The sequence below is a fragment of the Cottoperca gobio genome, chromosome 3 (assembly GCF_900634415.1).
Source record: "Cottoperca gobio chromosome 3, fCotGob3.1, whole genome shotgun sequence".
Classification (NCBI taxonomy): Eukaryota; Metazoa; Chordata; class Actinopteri; order Perciformes; family Bovichtidae; genus Cottoperca; species Cottoperca gobio.
Genome location: NC_041357.1, coordinates 26177597 through 26201094, shown reverse-complemented (window position 1 = coordinate 26201094; position 23498 = coordinate 26177597). Strand labels below are relative to the sequence as shown.

At 39.3% G+C, this 23498-nt stretch overlaps 3 protein-coding genes and 1 long non-coding RNA gene across 7 annotated transcripts in view; 2 read left to right on the top strand and 2 right to left on the bottom strand.

Annotated features, from left to right (window-relative positions):
- Positions 1–2070, top strand: part of gnb5b (guanine nucleotide binding protein (G protein), beta 5b) — a 10599-nt gene extending 8529 nt beyond the window's left edge. The window contains exons 9-12 of the mRNA XM_029462074.1: positions 110–158; positions 857–953; positions 1165–1331; positions 1619–2070. Coding sequence (XP_029317934.1) covers positions 110–158; positions 857–953; positions 1165–1331; positions 1619–1630 — 325 coding nt within the window. The 3' untranslated portion in view covers positions 1631–2070. The remainder of the gene's footprint in view (positions 1–109; positions 159–856; positions 954–1164; positions 1332–1618) is intronic.
- A 2550-nt stretch (positions 2071–4620) lies between these two features.
- Positions 4621–8926, top strand: bcl2l10 (BCL2 like 10). Its single transcript, XM_029428792.1, has 3 exons — positions 4621–4758; positions 6002–6466; positions 7926–8926. Exons 1-3 carry the CDS (start codon positions 4726–4728, stop codon positions 8046–8048), a joined length of 621 nt encoding a protein of 206 aa, XP_029284652.1. The 5' UTR covers positions 4621–4725; the 3' UTR covers positions 8049–8926.
- A 4291-nt stretch (positions 8927–13217) lies between these two features.
- Positions 13218–15691, bottom strand: LOC115005172 (uncharacterized). Its single transcript, XR_003831928.1, has 4 exons — positions 15600–15691; positions 14997–15094; positions 14679–14755; positions 13218–13613 (listed from the first exon to the last, which is right to left on the bottom strand). It is a non-coding gene; the product is annotated as an uncharacterized LOC115005172 (long non-coding RNA).
- A 1704-nt stretch (positions 15692–17395) lies between these two features.
- trpm7 (transient receptor potential cation channel, subfamily M, member 7) overlaps positions 17396–23498 on the bottom strand; it is a 34523-nt gene continuing 28420 nt past the window's right edge. For 2 of the 4 annotated variants that reach the window (XM_029455536.1, XM_029455544.1), the window contains exons 28-40: positions 23291–23387; positions 23130–23206; positions 22985–23022; positions 22755–22783; positions 22408–22464; positions 21535–21579; positions 21327–21392; positions 20149–20432; positions 19845–19927; positions 19386–19591; positions 19115–19166; positions 18845–18951; positions 17396–18358 (exon numbers count right to left, since the gene is read on the bottom strand). In XM_029455536.1, coding sequence (XP_029311396.1) covers positions 18246–18358; positions 18845–18951; positions 19115–19166; positions 19386–19591; positions 19845–19927; positions 20149–20432; positions 21327–21392; positions 21535–21579; positions 22408–22464; positions 22755–22783; positions 22985–23022; positions 23130–23206; positions 23291–23387 — 1254 coding nt within the window. In that variant the 3' untranslated portion in view covers positions 17396–18245. Of the gene's footprint in view, positions 18359–18844; positions 18952–19114; positions 19167–19385; positions 19592–19844; positions 19928–20148; positions 20781–20869; positions 20932–21326; positions 21393–21534; positions 21580–22407; positions 22465–22754; positions 22784–22984; positions 23023–23129; positions 23207–23290; positions 23388–23498 lie in introns of those variants that run through there. The other 2 variants (XM_029455553.1, XM_029455561.1) reach the window with 2 other exon arrangements.

Below are 23498 nucleotides of genomic sequence, written 5' to 3'. Positions count from 1 at the left end.
TTCAGGCCCTGTTCAAGCAGCAGAATCACTCACTTGTTTAAAATGAGTAATCAAGTTTCTGCTCGTTGGTGCAGAACTTCTAATTCCTCCCTCGGTCGTGTGTTTTCAGGTACTATCCCAGTGGAGATGCATTTGCTTCCGCTTCAGACGATGCCACAGTGAGTCACGCCGTACTGTATGACCTGCTTATCAGTTTGTTGTCGTGTGTCTGCTGCTCGGGTCAATATGTGTCCTGTGCACGAGTTGTTGAATTGACGTCCTCAGTGCATGTGTGGAGATTGATTTATTGGACTTACTCTGAATCACTTTCCTGTCATGATTTGATGAAGAAGTGAACTCAGTGAACAGGACATGTGTCTGAACAGAATAACACATGTTAACAGAAACTAGAGATAGAAAACATTCAAGGAAAGCAATTAAAGAAGAATAGGGCCTGATTTAAAAAATAAATACAGAAATGATCATGTCAGGACGAACAGACGCACAATGTAGATATTTTTATTTGTATCCTTTATTTATGCGGCGGGGCTATGATGTTTTATTACTCTATTAAAGATTGTTTTATTGTTAGTTTTTCACAAAAGAAAACGAGAGATGCAATAAGAATATTTTTTTCTGTACATGTAAAGTATGTTTTTGTGCCATTTTAATGAGTTTTAAGCGTATTTTGAGGATTATAATGAATCACAATTCTTTTGGTGAGGATAATCGTGACAGGAAATGTTCATATCGTCCTGACCCCCGACCCTATCGCTATAATATACTGTAATAGTGCCTACTGTCAGCTAAGATAACTAAGTCTAAATACCATTGCGTGTCCCGTCTGTGTTGTTGCATGTTTGTTTGTGTCCCTCAGTGTCGTTTCTTTGACCTGCGAGCTGACCGCGAGGTCGCCATCTACCAGAAGGACAGCATTATATTTGGTGCTTCCAGTGTGGACTTCTCTCTGAGTGGTGAGGAGTTTGTAAAGCTTTTAAAACTAATAACAAACATTGGGAGTGTATTGAATCATCTGCATTACTCATCAGCTAACTGGGAAAGCTAGTATTAAATTTCAAACATTTGTCTCACAATTTCAATATCCAAACTTTTGTCTGTCTCTACTTCCTCTTATTCCAAACCCCCCACTTCCTGTTTCATGTACTTTTACTTCCTCGCCCCCAGGTCGTCTGCTTTTCGCTGGTTATAATGACTACACCATCAATGTGTGGGACGTTTTGAAGGGAACTCGTGTCTCCGTCCTGTTCGGTCATGAGAACCGCGTCAGCAGACTCAGAGTGTCACCTGACGGCACGGCGTTGTGCTCGGCCTCCTGGGACAACACCTTACGGGTGAGCGGCAGTTTCCCTCGCTCAACATGACCGAAACCACTTCCGTCAGAAAATCCCGTCACAACAGCTGTTTATTAAATTAATTTGGGGAATAACATTGAGTATTTCACCCAAATAAGTATTGATATCTTGGTAATAACACACTCATATTCCAGTTTCTTTCTTTACGTATGCTTTCTTAACCTTTATTTAATCAGGAGTATTTCCCATAAAGATCAATTTGTATTTATTTGTTCTGCCACTTTTTATTTGAGTAGCTTATGATTCTTCTCTCTTCTCTTGTACAGATTTGGTCCTAGAGCTGATATCACAGTTGTGATCCAGTGACGACAGCACCAGCATTGTGCGACTGCCAAGACTGCAGGTCCCTGTCTGAAAGCAACACTACTACTGCAGGAGTGTGTACATACACACCTTCAGTGCGACAACACACAGAAGCACTGAAACCTAAAACGTGTGTCCTGAATGAGAATATATTATGTTATTAGAACTGTAGGGTGGGTATTCATTGAAGAGGCATGTGGATTCCTAATCTTTGTTACTGTTGTATATTATTGTTTAGCTTGATGTCTGATAATTAAGTAATATTTATTCCTTACATAGTGGGACATCTGCTCTGCCGTGTAGAACTACAGATAATATCAATCCTACAGTCGTGCTGTTTTTACAGGCACGCTGCCAGATACATCGTTGTGATTGTGGCCACAGATTATAACATTTCACTCTGTATAAACCTCAACAGTGTGAAAAATAAAGAAGATTTTAAGTATTGATTTTGTTTGTTTTTGTTTCTTTGTTTCCTCTTCTGCCTTTAAATCCCTCCGTTCTGAAAGCCTCATATGCAGGTGGAGCCAAAACAGATAAAGGTGACCCGACATGTCTCTGCATTAACAAAATACAAATGGATGTTTGGTATATCCGCTGATCTTAACGGATTGTGCCACACAGGCTTCATTCAACTGCAGCCTCCTGGCACCGAGGTTGACCTAGATTCAATCTCAATGGCTGACATTTGCATTTCTTGTATTCTGTGAAGGGAGAAATGTAAATATCCTGAGAGCTGATCATCATGGGTTATGTGTTACCGATTTCACACCTTTTTTTTTTGTGTGTGTGTGTGTGTGTGTGTGTGTGTGTGTTCTCGTAAGACATCCCAGGAAAAACTATTATCCTGGTTTTGTTGTTTATTTTAATAACAACTAAATGGGCTCGAGGGAAACGAATGAGTGTTTGGTTGCACCGCATGCCACCAGGGGGCGTTGCACTGCATCACAACAGGGATGTCTGTCTGGCTGTGTTTCCCATGAAAAGTCCTTTTTTAGGGATCATTTGTAGAATTTAAAAAGACATATCCTTACATCCATAGCTATGCCACTAGGGTATGATGAGGACAAACTAAACTTACCACGCATTTAGGGTTTATAATAATAATAATAATAATAATAATAATAATAATAATAATAATAATAATAATAATAATAATAATAATAATAATAATATTATAATTGGGTCTGCCACATGAATTGGGTCACTGCTACCTAAAAGACAAGAATAATTTTGACTTTTTTTGACTTTTGACTTTTTTATTGTTGTTACTAGTTGAAACTACAAACCCTTTTGGGCCATACAATGAAAGGAATTATTTTTTCATTTTATTTATTTTTAATTTGTAGAAATATTAGTTTGCAAAATAAACTGATTTTAATAAATTGTGGCGTATTTTATTTTATTTTTTGTTTTATAAATGACCTGTGAACAAGTCGGTACTTTTTAAAAATAAATTCAACTGTGTGGTATTTTTTACATTATATTTTGTTATAATGTCGTATCACATTTTCATTGTGAATTTGATCTTTGAACTACTTCTCCTGCGAAGCTTCAGTTGAACTAAACTAGATTTCTCTCTCGTGTAGCTTTGCTGTGGTTCAATGTGAACTAATCGGTAGCTTTCAAAGCTTTCAAAGTAGCTTCCCCAACACTGTGGTAAAAAGAGATCTTCACATGAAAAGACTTACCAATGATCTACGTAAGTGACTTATTGCAAAGAGGAAGTGGCACAATGGACAGGAAAGCTGCAGAGGCCCTTCTACAATTCACCTTATGAATGATTTGCATGTAAACAATAGTGCATTAGGAACAGTGTGAGATTAGACAAATCCTTAAATTGTCACCTGTAGACAGTGTTTGGTAGAAATGCTTTTAAAAAAGCACGTTTTAAAAACGTTCAAAGGTCAACCGTACGTTTCCACATCATCGTCACACCATTATAGATGAACTGTTTTCACATCTAAACTAGGTTAGGAGTCTCTACTATCAACCTGCAGAATGACATTTCGGTTTCAGATGAGATGTTTCCCAGCAGCTCATCTCATAAAACATGTCATCTGGGTTTTGTGGGCTACAGTTTCTTGCTTCTTGCATTATTACTTTGTATATTTAAACTCCAGCGTGAATTAAAGGTTATTTGGAATTCAAAGAGGGAAACCCCGAGGGAAAGGGAAAGGTTGATGAAGGAGGAGAGGGCGGACGGGTATTACCATGCACAAGAAGTACCCAATATATCACCAGCTTCACCATTCGACGTGAACCATTTACTTTGACTGACTTGCAATACTTGGAATCAAATTAACTCTTTGCATTTTCACTTCCTCATGATCATTGTCTGGTCTCTGGTTGTGTAGTTGAAACCTTGTGATGTAACACACTGAGAGCGAAAGGTGTGGGACGGTTTTGTGATGAATGAAACCTAAAATGACAAGTCTGCACTTGTGAAACCTGGCTGCACCACTTTGGTGTGAAACAGCTTTACAAAGATAATAATGATCCGTTTTGATTGACACTGTCAAAGAGGTGTTCATTTAATGTGTTTATTATTGAGGTTGTAGTTTTCAGTGGTGATATACTGTACATCATAATCATATAAGTGAAGTAACACCTCTCAGAGAGTGTCAAACAAAAACTGATTATAATCTTCTTAAATATAGAATTTGTGGCAGATCTGTTAAATCGGATTGCATTCAAATTAATAGGTGTAGGTTAGCCAATAAAGAGGCCAGGGAGAGTATATTAGACCTTTATTAACATTTATAATTTACAAATAATGTGGCAGGACAATAATATATCTTAGATACTTCTGGTTTTCCTACATCCAGACTGTATATATTAGCATGATACCTAATATTGGAACAGATAACGACTTAATTGTGTTTGTTTTTAGCTTTAATCTAAAAAAAAGAAGAAAATGTTCATGTATTTTGACGGGACTTTTGCGGGTTTTTTTGCGGGCAGCAGCAGATGCGTGTAACGCGGAGGCGGAGTCTTATTATAAATGTGAAGCAGCCAGCTGAAGGGAGAATGACACTCAGTGTAACAAAAATCTCCTTCCGCTGTCCGTATGTGCAGAGAGCAGTCTGATATCGCTGGGAGGGTAAGCTTTTGTTTCTTTTACGCACGGAAATATGTATTTTACATACTTACACATAAGTCATTTTGTAAATGTAAAACTCTTAGCACACACACGTGTTGGTAATATGACATAAAACGACGTTTAATGCGATGATGTGGCTCTCTAGTTAGCTAGCTCCTCTTAGCCTGTGTGGTCCTTTGTGTCCTCCATTGCTCTGGTGACAGATCAACGGTTAGTTACAAGAGAAAGGCAGCCGGCTAGCCGACTGCAAGTTCACCACTTAAACCCCCTTTATTTTTATTTTTAAAGCTGCTAATTCACTTTGTACAACACTCAAACTACTGTGGTATTTATATCGTAGCTGTGTATTTAGCCTCCAGCATCTTCCGGATCGCATTAACCGAGAGCTAACGTTCACACCAGCCGTTGGCCGTTAATATCGTTGCTGTTAACGGTGCTAACCTTCGCCATTAGCCTTTATCACTATGCTAACATACCTTTCCTTGTCAAGGTGATTTAGATACCTGGCTGAAGTTATATAGCGGGGGGGGGGGGGGGGGGGGGGGGGGGGTTCAGAAGCTCCGGAAGCACGATGCTCTTTTTGTTCTCCAAAATATAAAACCCTGACAATAGCCAGTGGTGATATACGAGTGTTATAGGTTATTGCTAAGGGAAGCTAATGCTAACTATGAACAGAGCTCTAAAGCTGTAACAGATAAATAACTGTTTTTTAATGACTCTTTTATGCCATACTATACTGTGACTCTTTAATGACATGCAGTACTATAACTTTCTTATTGCACACTTTACTATGACTTTTTATACGAATTTATTTTACGACATAATATAGTATGACATTGTTTTGTTTTGACTTTTATTTATTTTTACGACATACTATGCAGAGTATTTATTTCCACTGGTTCACATTCTATTTTATATGTAAATATTTGACTTCCTGCATTTTACTTGCACTATTATGCATTTTTATTGAACTATTTATTTCTTGTTTTATGCCTTAAGTATGTTTCATTGTTGACTACTACCCTGTATCCTTTGTGCATATGACAAGCCTTTGATATTTTTTTAACGTACTATACCATGACTTTTTTTTATGGCTTTTCTTTTATTATTATTGGCATTCTTTTAAATTTTTATGGCATGCTATACCATTATGTTGGTTTATAAAAAATAAAATAAAAGGAATTTTAAGGATGCTTCCTTAGGTTTTAAAATTCATGAACTGTCTTTTATTTTTCCCTGGTAGAAAATGTCGTGCGGGCTGTGGAAAGAGACCCTGGCTCTGGGAGAGGACTACCTGTCCCTGTGCTGCACAAGCCCACGGCCAGCCCCTCCACCTCCCAGCGAGTCAGCCGCTGCCATGAGGCTCCTGGCCCAGAAGATGGAGAAGCAGCACCAGGCGACCCTCCACTCCCATGCTCAGACCTTCCTGAGGCAGTGTGGGCCGGACCCCTGCTCCAGCCTCAGGAAGGTGATGGAGGAGCTGGTGGTAGACGGACACTTGAACTGGGGGAGGGTTGTTTCCCTTTTCGCCTTTACTGGGGTGCTGGCCAGACAGCTGCAGGAGCAGAAGGGCATGAAGCCGGGGCTGGACTCCGTGCAGGGGCAGGAACCAGGACAGGAGCCCGGAAACTGCAGGGGACTGGCAGAGACCATAGCTGATTACCTGGGAGAGGAGAAGAAAGACTGGCTGTTGGAGAATGACGGATGGGTAAGTTATATCAACATGTCTGCTTCTAAACTGATTGACTCTTATATACAGCAGAGCTGAGTCAACACAAACATTGTAGATAAGAGCGGTATTTTGATTGTATCTAGATGCCAGTTTTAAAACTGAACTGTTAAAACAAAACAAAAAACCCCCGTGTGACTTAATGTGAAAGTGATGTTTTTAGACTTGCTGTTGGAAACCACCGAGTTTGATCGGATCATGTTTGCTTCCTGCTCGGGTTTATATTCAGATCTATCTGTAAACGTGGCTTAAAAAATGACCAGGGCTTAGTTTAGATGCAGCCTTTTTTACTTTACTGTTTGCCGATGAAACGAGTGCTCAGACGTCTCATGTGGCTGCTGTGATTATATGAATTGTAGAGTAGCAACAGGCAAGATTGTGAGGAATGTAGTCTACAACAAGACAACCCTCAAACAGTGTCAATTCAGAGCCAAGATCAAACCGTTTCGGGCTTTAGATTATCAGTGTTTTTGTAATGGTTAAACAAACGCTTGTGTTGTAAGGCAGTAGCGGACTGTCGACTTGTTTAGCCACGAGAAATCAAAAGAACAAAGATCATTTTAAACCTGCTCGTTGTGGCTTATTTAACTGGAAAAACTTAAGGGGATTGTTATGATGAAACTTGAGTTCACAGAAGCCTCACCAAACACGACTACAGTTGAATGTCTTCTTTTGTGAATGGACACACACACACACACACACACACACACACCCCTACCCCTCCTTTCTTCAGCTGGCAGCTGGTTTCAACAGACACTAACCAGCTCAGCCAGATGGACTTTGTAGTAACAGTCAAAGCTTCTGTGTGTTGAATTTGGCATTATATTGAAAGTTAGCGTGGTATGACTAGAAAAACAAGCAGCTGCAAAGCAACACCTGGAGCTGAGAGCAGGTGCAGTCACTGGTCCAATGTGTGGTTTTGTTTAAAAACATGACGGAGAAATATACAGCTGTCTGACTGACCCAATTCTTTTTTTTGTCTTCATGCTAATGTGGCAGAAGAAGCTACAATTAGTTCATAATTAATATAAATAATTTCAGAATAATAATAGACAAACTGGCACATTTTTCTATAACTTCAGGTTGACACTTAGACATTATTTATTGTTCTTACTTTGAAGAACTGCTGTGCAGTCAGAATATTGAAAAAGTTGCTTATGTCAGCGGCACTCTCTTAAGGCAAATATTTTTCTGTGTTTATGGAGAAACACGGGGCTGTCAGTGACTGTGACATATTTTCCAAAATATATTGTATAATTGCCGCCAGCCGTCAGCTAAGCCACTGTTGGTTGGAAGTCATTTTGGCAGCTAATACTTTCTCTTGTTTTGTAAAAATCCTAGAGTATATGCAGAAAAACTGAAAGTAGCAGATAGATGATCTCTCTTCCTACTAAACTAAAAGTTTCTAACTGTCTTGTTGTTGTTCTCTCTCTCGTAGGAGGGGTTCTGTAAGTTCTCTCGCAGTGCCATAGAGGTGAGGCAGGACTCGTCCATGAAGACAGCGCTGTTTGCTGCTGCTGGTGTGGGACTCGCTGGACTCACCTTCCTCCTGGTGCGCTAAGCTTGCCTTCTACATCCTCAACACGTCCTCATCCATGTCCTCATTTGGCACAATTAAGTAGATATTTGATATTTGAATTCTAACATCAATGCTGCGAAAACAGGCTAAATCTGTAGTGAATTCAGGGTTGTAATCTCAAGTCATCAACTGAATGTTTGCACATACTCAGACCCCACAAACGCATTAAAACTGACATTTTGTCATTTGCTCCATAAGATTGTAAAAATGATCTCAATGCCTTCAGAAATTTTGGAGTAAGTGACATTTAGATTGCATATCTTAGACAGTTTAATTTCTAAAGCACAGGTTTCTGCACAGAACTATCTTTGCTCTCAATGTTTTCTATGTTAAACTGTGCAGCTAAAAGACTTCAGTTTCCCCACAGCTTTTGGTTTTGATTTGTAAAATTGTAGGCTGCCTTTTTTTTATTATTATTATTATTAATTTGTTTACCCGAGTTGTGTATGTGGTAAAGAGCCATTCTAGTGTACAATGTATAAATTAATATATTATATTTATATGAAATGAAACTGTAAGCAGTGGCCCCTTTTTTCTAACTGACCCACAGCTAATTCAGTTATTTCATTGTTCTCATGTCTGTCCTGCATTCATGTGAAATGTGATTTACATGCGTCTACAGAGCTCAATACAGCGCTCACGAAAACACAACGGTGCTAAAATGATATGTTGTGAATTGTTTATCATATCAATCAAACCAGGGACCAATCGGACTTCAAACATATTGCTATTAGAACAAACCGTTGCTATAGCACCCCCCCCCCCCCCCCCTACACAGATCCACAAACATTATATTTTTACATTTTGTTGGTCTATTTATTTGTCACTGTTTTTTATATAATAAAAAAAAGAACCAATTATGGAGTTTGTGATTCTTGTGATCGAGTGCAGTAAAGTACAGCTTTCTCTTTCGCCCTAAATGTCTCCAGCAGGTCAGGAGTGTGTCGTCGGGGAATATGAATATTAAATGATCTGCCCTCCTTTCATATGCAGACATATTTTCATAAATAAGATATGTTCTTCTGTCCGACCAGCACAGTGCTCTAATAATGCAACAATGAGCTGTAGCAGATTAAACCTCACTACATTTATTTGAAAGTGAGTAAAACAATATTCGAACAATCTGAAATGTGTCAGTACTTTGATACTTTAAGTTCATTTATCTGGTAATACTTCTACTTGTACTGAAGTAAAACTGTTATTTTATATTCCAATACTTCTTTCACTTTTGTTTTACAGCCACAGTTTTAGAAGATATAAAAAGCCTCTTAACCAGGGTCACCGCTAACATTGTACAAATGGAACATTAAAACCCCAGACTCACAAAATATAACATTTACAGTAAATATATCAACATAAACAAAAGGATCAATGTTGAAAAAGCAGTTAACTAAAACAAATCCTGATAAATTATGAATTAATCTTAAAGCAAAAAGAAAAGGTGAGTTAGTATAACTCAAATGTGTTTGTATAAACAATTTAAAACATCTCCAGGCTTTTATTAATGTTCTTAAAGTCTATAAACTAAGGACATAACAGCCTTATTGTCTATTAACTAACGCTTATTACAAGGACCTTAATATAAAGCGTTACCTGATAATGAGATGCGTAAAGTTACAGTTTATCAGCTTTGACTGGAGGCTTTGTATCCCACAGTTTAACAATCTTTGAAAATGTTTTTTAATAAAGATAAACAAGACTAACCGAAGAGATTAAGTCACAAACTTGCCTATTACAAATGAGGCCAGTGTGTGTGTGTGTGTGTGTGTGTGTGTGTGTGTGTGTGTGTGTGCCATGATACTGCAATGAGGTCATTGTGCCTGCATATCTGTGACTTCTCATACGCAGACAAAGAGTCCATGTGTCGGTCTTTTCCTTCAGATGGAGCACTGAAACTGACAATTTCCCACAGCATGCACACACACTCCACACACACACACACACACACACTCCCACGTCGAGCATTGTCTCCAATAAGGTCACAACAAAAAGTGTAGATAACATTGTTTGTAAAAAAGAGAACCCCAGCAGCTTCTGATGTGGAGATATGTGTTTCCTGTTGATCGTTCTTACTCTACCAGTGAAACCTCAACAGTGTCGCAAACAGCCGACAAATCTCACGTTATTATCTGTTTATTTTATGGATTATATGGTGCAGAGATTACATGGGCAGCAGTCCTCTGGTACTACTTTAATATTCAATCTAGAGGGCTTAAAGAGCCACAAAATATGTGCTTTTCATTGTTTCATTATGTTTAATGTCAACAAATCCCATGAAAAGACTAAACCAACAGTGAATTGACCTTATTAACAAGTCTTTTATTTCTCTCTGCCATCCATTGATTGCTTTATTATGATAAACACTGTTTTTTATTTTGAGTCAGACTCATAAACGCTGTTCTGCTGCCACAAACACTACAAAGACACCATGTGCTCCTACACAGCTGTTTTAGGAAATATAATAAGATACACTTTTAATGTGCCAGTAGGAAAATGTGTTCTAAAATTAGGGATGAAATGATATATAACCGTGACTTGTTATTACAGATTTATGTTTTTAGTAGGAACCAATAAGCTTAAGGCTACAGACCCGATAAGAGTAATGAGGAACATGTTAAACTCTGTGACCTGGGGGCTGACCAACACAACAACAAACACACAGCTGCTGCAGATATCAACTCTTTCACACAGGACAGTGAACATGTGATAAAAGGTAGACTGGTAGACAATGCCAATCCAAAATGTTCTTACCTATATATACCTATATTTCTTTTCTTCTACTCCACTTTTATTTTATTATGTTTTACTCCACTACTTTTATTTGACACATATAGTCACTTGAGCACAATGTGAATTGTTTTAACTAATATAAATCACTATGAAACTAGTTGATTAATCAGATTTAAGATACATGTTTTTGAATTACACATTTGTTTTTAAAATGTTAGTTTTCCTTTTTCCATTGAGGCATTATCTTAATACATATGTGCTATATTTGTCCACTGGTCTGTGCTATAACTGCATTTTCTGTATGATTCATTCATTTTTATAGTCAACATCGCTGAATTTGCATATTCTCTGTTCTCAGGAGAGATCTGAGAGAGCTGAGCCTCACCTCGGATTGCGCAATCCCTCGCAAACTAGGTTGAGCGCATGCATTTGGCGCGTGCCTGTTGCTATCTCTCTGTATGTCGCCAATATAATGTTTACAGACACTTTTATTATGCGTCCTGGCTTTCCATAGTCCAGTTAATGTATGTGTGTAATATATTTATATATATCCTGATGTGACATAAAACCACCAGGTGAGGCAGACAGTACTCTGCCGCACTGAAGAGGGCGCACGTGAGCTAGAATAGAATTAATCAAAGCATCAGACTAAAAACGCTATGGAGGCTGCAGAGCAAATACATGTACCTCTCTGACCTGCTATAAATGATATAAATGGTTATCTTTTGGGCAAATATGTACCTTACCTGTGACCTGTGTGTGTGTGTGTGTGTGTGTGTGTGTGTGTGTGTGTGTGTGTGTGTGTGTGTGTGTGTGTGTGTGTGAGATATGAAAAATAACCAGTAGTCAATGTTCATGCTGCCAAGAAAATGGTGAATAAGCTACTCAGTTGGGTTCTTATATTTGTAAATCTGACTCTGAAAGAGTCAGTCCCTCCCCAGCCATGAACCTCACTGCATGTCACTGCATTTGCATACATTTCCAGCAAGCTTCAGAATATAGAGGAATGAAACTGAAGTGCTACTGAAGTGGAGATTTCTGGCTCAGAGTCTGAGAAAAACATCCTCTAGAGATTTATATTGTAAGATCATATATTTTGCAGGTAAATAGGGTAAACAAATTAACTAATAGATATCACCATGAACCTTCCCTAGTTGATTACGTACATTAAGACAATTATTTGTTGTATTACAAGTTTTCTGAAATGGTTTGTTTAGATGTGCACATGAAGCATTATCTAGTGACAAAGTTAGTGAAATAAACACCTGAATGTGTATTTTGGATGTTTTCTTTCCAAAAGTTTAAAAGAAGACACGTAGAAGTAAAATAGCCCAAAAATACACCAGTGCATGAAAAATCGATTTTCTTTTTCTTTTAGAGGAAGCTTTATATTTCCATCCCATATTGAATTCTCAGATATTTGATATTTAATCTGGTGGAAACAGAAGGACAACGTTCAGGAAGTCTGGCTGATCTCTGTTGAGGTGCTCGATCGTATCAGTCGGGCACACACCGATCACCACGCACAGAGACATTTGACTGTAGTCTTCTTTTCCAGAACAACTTGGCTTTTAAATAAGTAACGTGAAAATCATCATTGGTTGTTGAGTGATACTTTATTGCATTTCAGGAAAAACATTTTTGTTTGATTTATTACAGATTAAGATGAGAACAGCATAACAATATTGTAAATTGTTTTAAAAAGTTCATGTATATGTTTTATAAGTCAAATTAAATATCTAATATGTAACATTTTCCATTGATTTAATGTTTATTTTAACTGCTAAAATGCTACAGTAACAAGAGATAGCAGTACAAAACACCATCCAAGTGATAATCCATGTATTTATAAAAATAAATACTATATATATATATGCATATATACCAGCATTAGGTGTATATTTATATATATTTTTAATTATTAGCTTTCTTATCCAGAGTTAGATGAGAAGGCCGATACCACTCTCAGGCCTGTACGGTGAATATATGGCTACAACTAGTTTGTTAGCTTAGCTTAGCATAAACACTGGAAACGGGTGGAAACAGCTAGCCTGGCTCTGTTCAAAGGGTTAATAAAATCTGCCTACCAGAACCTCTAAATCTCACTAATCAACATGTTACTGTATAACTTGTTTGATCTGTACAAAAAACAAAAGTGTAAAAATTACAATTCACCATTTTACGGGGGCGTTATGTGCCGGACTATTTCTTTGCTTGGACCAGTAGCGTAGACTGAAGTTAGTGGTCCAAGCCAAGAAATGGTCCGGCACATAACCCCCCGTCAAACAGCAGATTGCAGTTTTTAAACTCTCGTTTTTTGTACAGATTAAACAACCAACATGTTAATTAGTGAGCTTTAGAAAGTGGTGGCAGGCAGATTTGGTTTAGAGGACAGGCTAGTTGTTTCCACCTGTTTCCAGTCTTTATGCTAAGCTAAGCTAACCACTCGCTGGCGGTAGCTTCATATTCACATACAAACATAAGAGTGGGACCGATCTTCTTATTTGGCTATCTCTAATATGAAAACATATATACGTGGCTTGATAAAGAGTTAAAAGTTAAAAGAGTTTCCCATTCCTGAGTAAGTAGATGTAAATGATTTCTGAGTATAGTTGTAGGAGAGCAGTTCCTCAGGCGCCAGGCAGCTGAAAAGCTTCTGGACTTGCATCATGTACACACGGCATGATTTTTCATGTGTACATTCATAAACAGAAGTGCAGATTAGTGCCTGGCCCTTCAGAGATGCTCTCATCTTCTTGTGTATTGTCACTCGCTTTATCCATTTTTGGCTATGGCCTTCTTCACCAAGTCCACCACCTGCTCACACGAAACACAAAACATGTTTGTTGTAGAGGACCGTCTACCATCAACACATTCATGAGCCCGTCGGGATGAATTTTCATCCTCGGACTTCTCATTTAGCGCCATCATCAGGTAACATTTATTTAGTTGATTAGTGCTCATTAGCATATGTTAGCATGTGTTAGCATGCTAACGCTGTAATCTAAGAACATGGTGAGAATTATAAACAGGTTAGCATTGTCATTGTGAGCTGCTAGCAAGGCTGCAGACTCTTGTTTATTTTGTAATATGAATACAATTTATTATATATTATATTTATTATTATATATAATTTAATTCTGATGCAATTCTTGCATGTCCCATAAAGGGAGTAACTAGAAATCAGTTTTAATTTGATCCTGGTATTTCCTGGTATTTTAATTATAGTAATTATGAATGACTAAATTACATAATGTAAGATTTCTATTAGCTATGTGGGTGTGGAGCCCAAACCACAATTACTAATAACACAGGGATGGGAAGAATGCAGTTGTGTAACATGTCTCAAGGAAAGTATTGGCTGGCAAAGTTCAAAAGAAAAATAATATATTGTTATTTGAGATACAAATGTTATGTATAACTCGGGGACCAGTGTGTAGTATTTAAGGGTATCTATTTGCAGAAATGTAATATAATATTCATAACTATGTTACTGTTTTCATCAGTCCGTCATGTTTCTAAAAGTAGAGCGAGCGAAAAAACACGTTCTAGAGAGGGCCTTACGCGTTTTTCAAATGACCTGAAGGCCACCGTAGTTTCTCCGACAAGCTTGGACAGGGGGGAAGTGAGCGGAGGACTTTTCAGTTAGTTGCAATCTCCAACCTCACCACTAGGTGCCACTAAATGCTACACACTGGTCTTTTAAGTTAAGAGTTTTTCTAGATGTAGAAAAATGTTGTTGAACAATTCAAGTCTAAAATTGTGTTTTCATAAGCAAATTACCCACAGTCCTTTAACATTAAGTGAATCAGTTATTTGCCAGTAAATAAGATGCCACTTTGTTTTTTAAATGGTAGATATTTATCTCACTAACACACTGACCTCAGTAGTAGTAGGCATCTTTCCCGTTTTAAGCTTGGAGTAGATCAGTTTACCATCCACTGACACCTCAAAGCTGTCTGAGGGGGTGAAACATAAGAATACATCAAGTCATGTAGTTCATTATTCACACAATATCATCTGTGTATCATCTGTGTATTTATCTGAGACAGTAGATATGTCACACACACTGATACCAAAACAAAAACTAAATGCTTTTGGACATATTTGGCATATAAGAAGAGATACTCTTATTTGCTCTTCTCTTTTTGTGGCATAGCAGACCGAAAAGTCTAAGTGGAAAAAGAAAAAGCAGCTTACTTGACCTCCCTACACGTCCATTCACTTCCTGCACACCGGGAACCTGCCGAAGGGCATCGGCTAGTTCCTGGTAGCGGAAGGAATAACCTCATCCTCTACTGCAGCATAAAATCAACAAGGAAAATAAATATTAATTAACGTTATTATTGGCACATAGAAACTCTCAAACCTACAAATGATTCATGCACGAGTCAAAATAAGCAAAGGAATTCAATTTCAATGCAGAAAAACCTTTTTAACAATTAAATACATTATTTTATATTCATATAATATAAAAAAGAACATATAATTGCTGCATTGACACAAGAAAAAACAAAACAAGAATGCTTCTCCACCTTGCTTTAATGTCATAAATGGTAATATATACAAAAGGAAATATCAATTACAATAGAAACTAAATAAGTATTTAGTATTTAGATGAGTCTTTCACTTGATCATCTGTTCAAATCTAAATCCTTAACATAGCCTAATTAATGAAGTATAATGTATCTCCCACCAGTTGCACTTGGACTACACCCTGGTTTGAAATAAAACATCTCTACCTCCCAACTTTAATGAGTTTACTGCAACATTTATAAACACAATGTAAAGTTCAACACTTACCAATATTCGACGGAGACAGTAGCCATCGTTCTGCTGCGGATGTGTCGCCTGTAGTCGACTGCAGAGCTGTAAACTTTCAGTCCAAAGACGAGCTGAACAAAATGCGAGTCATTGTTTGCCTCTTATAAAGTAAACCACACCCATTGGGAGGGAAAACCAGCCCGTCCAGTTTACGACTCATACCTGGCCACAAGTTCTATTTATAGTTTAATTACAGTTGCAGTTTATTTTTCTCAAACAGTATGACAGAGTCACTGGCTGCTTCTTTAATCCAGGGTTCCCAAACCTTCTTGAACATCAAATTCAAGGACTTTCAAGGTCCTTTTCCCTCAAAAAGGACTCAACACGGCATTAACTGTGAGACACAGATCGAGGTTATTTACAGTTGCAAGTTGTAGCTTGTTGTAGCTTGTTGTAGCCTGCTAGTTCTTACAACACTGGGAATGAGAACTTGCAGGTTTTACAGAATCTCACAGACAATCAAAAAGAGAGCGAGGCTTGATGTGTTGATGAGGCAGCACAAACAATATATTGCATACATTTATATACTCGTTGAAGAGTCAAGTAAAATAACTTAGATATCTTTTCTTGAACAAACTACATAAATTCAAGCACTTTCAATGAACCATGTCTATTTTCAAAAACTTTCAAGGCCTTGATTTTCTCCCTAAAATTCGCACACTTTCAAGAATTTCAAGGACCCGTGGGAACCATGTCAATCCTTCCTCCAGCAGGGTTCCCACATCTTCTTATGCATCAAATTCAAGGACTTTTCAAGCCCAATTCCCTCAAATTCAAGGATCCAACACGGCACAGCTAGAGGCAGGGATCACAGGTCGATCAGGTAGAGCGTGAAACAATGATGCGACTGCGGGAGACACGTATGCAGACAAGCGGCACGTAGTCTATTCACTAACGTTAAGTAAAACATAAAAGTATCAAAATAACTTCTATTTCTATTCTCGCACAAAATATATAAATTCAAGCACTTCCCCCTCAAATTCACAAACTTTCAAGGACCCGTGGGAGTCAAGCTCCTGTCCATGAGAAGATGCCTTACTTGTGCTTTTCCATTGGGGATGGAGGGCAGATCAAAGTTTAACGAAAGGTTCAACAGTCGCAGTTCAAATAAAGTCTTTTGTGCAAAAGTTACATATTCTGTGAGTTCATCTGCTGCTTTATAATTAATAACAGCGACATGCAAGAGGGACACGCTGAAGAACTCCTACTGTTGAGAAGGAAAAGCTACTGTACAAATGAAAAATTCAAGCCAAGAGAGAAGCAGCCGTATCCTCAGCTGAACCCGATCTGACAGGTGAGCAGTCTATCGGTCAGATCTGAGGTTATTGTGAGAGAATTCAAATACCAGCAGCTGCCGTCCGGATGAGGGATCCGAGGTCTAAACAGCAGGCTCATTGTCTCCTTCTGCAGGCACACGCTCAGGAATCCACCAGCAGCCTTAATCTGCAGGACTACTGATGATGGGCTCTTGCATATTAGTGATGGTCATTTGCTTGTGAAAAAGTGTGCCTGCCTGGAACCTACACACCTCGAGGTGGAGACATTTCAACGGGGCATTTGTACAACGGGCAGTTCAAGGCGTAAATAAGTGACAAAGAAAAGCATCAAATAATCATTCGGGGCCTGAAATGATGACAACAAAGTTACAGTTTGGGCACTAATTTCCACTGAATATCAGCTTCAGGGAATAAGATCTTGCAGATATGTGTGGATGTCCATTAGAATCTGAATGTTGACCATGCATGAAGACAAAGACATTCGTTCAACACTCGAGCGATGTTGCTAAAGCTTTTTAACATTTTATTTGTTTAAAATGATGTCCAGTACAAAATGTATACAGTAATACCCTTACGTCTGTCAGTTCCCCTGAATAAAATATTTTAATCTGTTCAGCTCATGCCAGGTCACAGTATCTATAAGATACACTAGTTTGTAATTCGCTCATACAATAGTTGATGACAAAGATATAGCAATAGTACCTTTGTAACAATAAAAACTATCAGCAATATTTTGGTGGACACACTTTCAATACAATAAAATGACATACATTGTTCTGTAAAAGTTGCATTGCAATCTGCCCATATTTTACAAGATTTTCAAATTCATGTATATCCGTTCATTAACTAAGAGACAAAAAGTAGTGATACAAGTCTTTATACATTTATAAAAATGATGGTGGCAAACCGCAGTGTTGCAGAGTCTCAGCAGCCGGCGTCTCTGAAGCTGCTGTAACAGATGCACGATGCACTTTGATCTTCTCTTTTGTTAAAACAAGGCAACTTCTCAAACTTCTTAATAAATAATAAACCCTCTGCGATGATATTGTACCTGTCGATATATCCATTTCATATATATATATATATATATATATTTATTTTCATAAACTTGTACAAAATATGTTTAAAACTTCTTTTCCTCGTGTATTCTTTACCAAAAAAAGAAAAACACAAAAAGGTTAACGTGGTTGAATTGTGTTCGACACAGCATTTTGGCGGGATCAAGAAAAACATGTCTGCATGCACTGGTTCCCATGGGAACGGGTGTGATTCTTCCAGTTGATTGGGCGCGCCTCTCTGCTCCTTGGCTTTGACAAAAAAAAAAAAAAAAGAAACGTCCTCAAACCGCTCAGAGCATCAGCCTCATTGATTGGCGGGACTCCTTGACTCCGCCCCCCGGGTTGGGAGGGTCTTCTTGTGGGAACGTCACCTTATCTGGCGTGTAATCGTTCCGCTTTATATCTGGAAGAGAAGGAACGACAGATTAGAATTTATAATACCGTGTCACCTGTCTGGGCTTGGAGTGTGTGTGGAGAGGCGAGGCACACATTACATCACAGGTCAGTCAGCAGACGCTCTTATCCAGAGCGACTTAGTGAACTAAGTACAGGGACAGTCTCCCTGGAGCAGCTCAGGGTTAAGTGCCTTGCTCAGGGGTACAATGGTGGCAGCCCTGGTAGTGAACTCACGACCTTCTGGTTTGGTTTGGAAGGCGAACCACTAGACCATCACCACCCGTATAAGGGTCGTGTGAAATTACAGCAGCGACGCTCAAAATGCTGCAGCGCCGCAATGAACATCAGGGAAACAAAAACTAAATGATCATTAAAATCAAAGTGTTTTTTATGTCTTCAGACACATCAGAGCAGATCTTTAAACGACTCAAACGCCAACATTTGTGATTTAGTTGAGGATTAAGGTGACTGAACAGCCGTCAGTACGCCTCACCTGGAAGTTTGAGTTTCCGACAGCAGGAGTTGCAGTGGTGCCTTGCTCGGAAGTTCCTAATGGCATCATCCCCCAAGTTGGCAGGTCCAAATATCATATCATAGGATCTGCAAGAGTCCCACACAGAGTCCCACACAGTGAGCAGTTAGTGCAACATTACTGCAAAAAGCAACCGGGGAAGTGGAAGTGTTATTCAGTATGTCTTTGTTTCAACTTTACAATATTGAGCCACAAGCTAAGAAAATAATTATTTGAAGAGAGTTCACTTACCCCTTCTCACCGCTCGTAATAACTGATGGATCAGTCAGAATCTCCCCAACCCCTACACACACACACACACACACACACACACACACGTAGTTAATGAAGAAAGGACATTCATTTCAACACATTTGTCAGGAAACAAGAGAAACTACATCTCCCAGATCCACGACTTTTTAAATTAATGTAACAAAATGCCATTTCATTTGAACCAAACAACAAAAAAAAAACCGTGTCTGCATTTGAAGGGCTTCTGTGCGGTGACACGCTGAGTGTTTACCCTGCAGGTCGAGCACCAGCAGCTCTCCGCGGGTGTACTCGTAGCTCCAGTGGCTGAAGGCCAGCATGGTTTCCTCCAGCAGGTTGGTGGGGACGATCTCATCGCCGTTGTTGTTGTTAAACTTCCTGAACTCCCCAGTAATGCACTCTTCTATAGCAAACCACTGTCCGGCAGAGTGACAGTAGAGCAGAAACACCTCCAGAAACCTGAACACACAGGGGGAACGTGAAGAAGAGTGTGTGTGGAAGAGTGTGTGTGTGGACGTGTAAATCATCTGTTGTACAGCTTACTTTATATACAACTAAGCAAATCGCTAAACCACAATGAGCTAAGCAAAATGTGGGACTTGGCTGTGTATATCTTTTATAAATCCAACAAAGACGTATCAGGATATGGAAATAAAGCGGCTGTAAGTGCGTCCGTGTTCTGCCAACCCTCCTGCACGCTTTGCTCACTCACCTCGGCGAATAAGGAATCGTCTTCGGCCTGATTTGGTTAAAGGCAAACGTCATCTTCTGAGCAGCTCGTTGTTGTTGAATTTCCTGGAGTGACACAAGACCAGCACTTTAAATAGAGCTTGAGAGGTGTTGGAAGAAGTTGCCACCGATAGAGATTCTAGCCGTTAGTAATACGTCTTTAAAGCTAAAAGCAAGGACTTCTATGCTACATCAAACTAGATCTATAGATCCGCTTATGCGTTTTAGATTTCAGACAGGGTGTGTGACGCCCAGCCCAACAGTGCAATGCTACATGTGCTCCCTACCCTGAGACAAAGGTGCAGCACGGTGTCCTCCTTGTAGATGCTCTGCCAGGTTTGGACCACCTCTGGAAGGAAGGATTTGACTATATACAAATGTCCTGGTTTCAGGATGTCGTACTCTGACCAAGTGCAGAGCACCTTGAGGGCCCGTCTGAGGCCGCCGCCCATCTCCTCCTTGCTGAGAAACTCTATTTTGGCACAGAGGCCCCGCTGGGCCCAGGAAGACATGCTGTTGTTGATGGTGTTTGGGGAGCTCTCCTCCAGGCGGTACACCGTCACCGGCTCCCCTGAGGGAACACAGAGAAGTCACATCACACGTGTGTTGTCCTTTTCAGATTTCATCCCCAGCACTAACCCTTCTGCTGACACGTGAACATCTTTACTTCTAAAGCAGCTGTAATACTCAGCAGTGCTTTGAGGCGTTGACTCTTCATCATGGGGCTATTTGACAGGGTTCGGTGTTTGACCTCCTTTAGACACTTTTCTTTTGGTTTTGTTTTTCTTGGCTGGATTTGAACCGGGAACAAGGTTGCTACGAGTTACGCCCCATCACTCACATTTTCTCCAGTGCACAAACCAGTTCTTACATCCTGTTCAGTGTAAAACAGTCGGGTGCGTCTGCGAGAGCCACGAAACTGCAGCAGATGAGTCAGGAAACAACAGCTAATAAATACCAACTGCAAGAGCACTCGAGTTCCTCATCAGGTTTGCGTCTGCTGAGCTCTCGGCCCTATTTCTTTTGTTCGGTCAGTTATTTAAGTGTTTTTGTAGATCGTCTGCACGGACCTACAAAGTCAAAACGCAATAACATCAAGTGAATCTGATAAAGTATCCTAGTGGGATTTCATAATAACTGTCGCCTCATAGAAACTGCATGGATCACAATGCTCACAAAGCATTTACACGTCAAGACTTTCACAGCAACAATAACAAAAACAACATGCCTGCCACTCAAAACTGTGACATCCAATCAATAGACTTGCACCTGACTTTGTCTTCAACAGTTTGGGTCATTGTGAAGCAAACAGCTGCAGGTGTGGGAGAACAAACAAACAGAAAGCCCGTCTGCCTGCACACTTCCTCATTCTCCCGACTGCCTGCTGTTTATTCTCAACACCGTCTGCGGTGTTCTCACCTGACCCTGATATGTCTGGGAAATATGCACCGTGATCCAGACTCACCTCTAGGGGGCACAGGGGTGAAGGGGATACTCTGCGACAGCCTCATCAAGTTGTTGCGCTCAACAGCTGCGGGAGCAAAAGTAATGTGTAAATACACAAACGGATTATAACAAGAAGAATGAACATATTTGGTTATTCACCCACAGATCTTTCAATACAAAAATAAGACATGAAAAGAGGATGATGCAACTTATCGTGCATGTCTCACCTGAGTACATGTAGCTTTCCACGGGCTTGAACGGTGAGCCAATCGCTATGGAGGAAAAGAGAACGGTTATCTTTTGTTTAAATAATTAGTTGATGTAGATAAATAAACATGGCAGTGGTAATCACTCACTGGAAAATCATTTGGGCACATTAATTAAATTAAACACACCCGGAGCTGTTCCAGCGTCCACCAGTAGAGGGCGCTGTACGACTTCACAGCAACAGCCTGTATACTAAACTTCTTGGCTATTCTTTCTTCTTCTTATAAATAATAAAATATCAAGTAAATAATCTGCAATAATCTTTTTGATTTTACTCTTTTTGATTTTATTACGTCCAGTAATAAAGATATTTACTGTCAGAGATACACAAAACATTAGAAATGAGGGAAAGTGACTTTGTGCTCCCACACACACAGAATGAGCAGATAGTTAATGAAGAATACATCAATGGGACATTTTTACTTTTTTAATTCGCCTACAAATGACCAGATTTACTAAGTTAAACTAAAATAGGTTTCTTATGTATGAAAGTCACAGCCACACTTTATGGCGTTAACACACGTATAGCTTTTGTTGTTGTGTTAATATAAATTACTGGATCGTACCTACACATCCCTCCTTTCTGAATGTACAGTATATAGTTCTTTTATAGGATGCATATTGTTTAAAAAACATATTTAAATGTCTTAGTTTGGAGAATTTAACAATCCAAATCCATTAAACTAACAAAGATATGAAAAGAGGAGAAAAGCTGGAACTAGCGAATATTTGGCATTTTGACTAATTGCTTATCAAAATAGTTGCCATTTAATTTTCTTGATTAAGGGACAAATCTCCATAATATGGTTGTGCCGTCAGAGCGGGTTACTCACAGTCCTTTCTGGCTCCCAGGTGGCTGTGTCGAGGCGTGAAGAGAGAAACTGCAGCTGCTGTAACCAGAGAAGAACACAGTGAGGCTCTCATCCAGCAACATGAGTATTGTACACCACAGTTCTATAATTAAACATAAACAAAGTTCCAAAATGAACAGTCAGGCTAGTAAAACATTACAAATACTGGGAATCCTCATGTTTTGGTGACGCTTCTTGCAGCATAGATTGTATCGCACATTGGATGCCAAGAAAGGGAAAAGGTTAAATGTCACCGTGATAACAAAGCCCCCGTAAAAGCTGCTGGACCAGCTGATCCAGGCAGAACGAGTCCGACGCAACTTACTTACCATTTGGTACATCTTCCCCAGGGGCTCGTCTGACGCACAGCAAGAGAAGAAGCATTAGTTTAACGAAACCGATGACATTAATGTAGTTCATGAATCTAACAGGGAGCTTGTAACGTATATACAGAGGGTGCTGCGAGTAAAGTGTGTGTGTGTGTGTGTGTGTGTGTGTGTGTGTGTGTGTGTGTGTGTGTGTGTGTGTGTATCTTGTTGGACAGAGGGAGGACACTTACAGGCTGCTGGCTTGGGCAGATTTGACCTGAACTCTTTCCTGGTGAGGAAACAACAAGTCGTTTAACAAAGACAGAATCCAGCATTAATAAAGTTTACAGTTGTTTCTTTAGTGTTTTAATAAAAGTACACACAAACACGTCTTACCAGTATTGCAGCCCGGGGGTCCTCGTGGCTGAGAATGTCTTCAGCTGACACTCTGCTCCACTCCTTCTTCGACAGATCTACACAAACATCACAGATATTTACTAATATACACCTAAGAAAGATATTTCCTGAGGATAGTTTACTTTTTTTTGTGAACTTACTGGAATCAGGATGGAGGAAAACCGGGTCTTTGTCAAACTCTGTGAAGCCAGCGTAGGAGTTGACTGTTCTGATGTTACCGTGACCTTCAGGCTGGGCCTGTGGCAGACAGCCAGACGGAGACAAAGAGGTGTGAGAAGGTTTACATCACTCTGAAACACTGCGTTAAAAGTTTTCAGGGTTTCCCCACAGAGTTTTATAAAGGAGGCA

What these genes read in the sequence shown, in the direction of transcription:
- bcl2l10 (XM_029428792.1), top strand. Translation starts at nt 4,726, where the DNA reads ATGTGCAGAGAGCAGTCTGATATCGCTGGGAGG. An exon ending in AGTCTGATATCGCTGGGAGG is followed by an intron (nt 4,759 to 6,001) that starts GTAAGCTTTTGT and finishes TTTCCCTGGTAG; the next exon opens with AAAATGTCGTGCGGGCTGTG. An exon ending in TGTTGGAGAATGACGGATGG is followed by an intron (nt 6,467 to 7,925) that starts GTAAGTTATATC and finishes TCTCTCTCGTAG; the next exon opens with GAGGGGTTCTGTAAGTTCTC.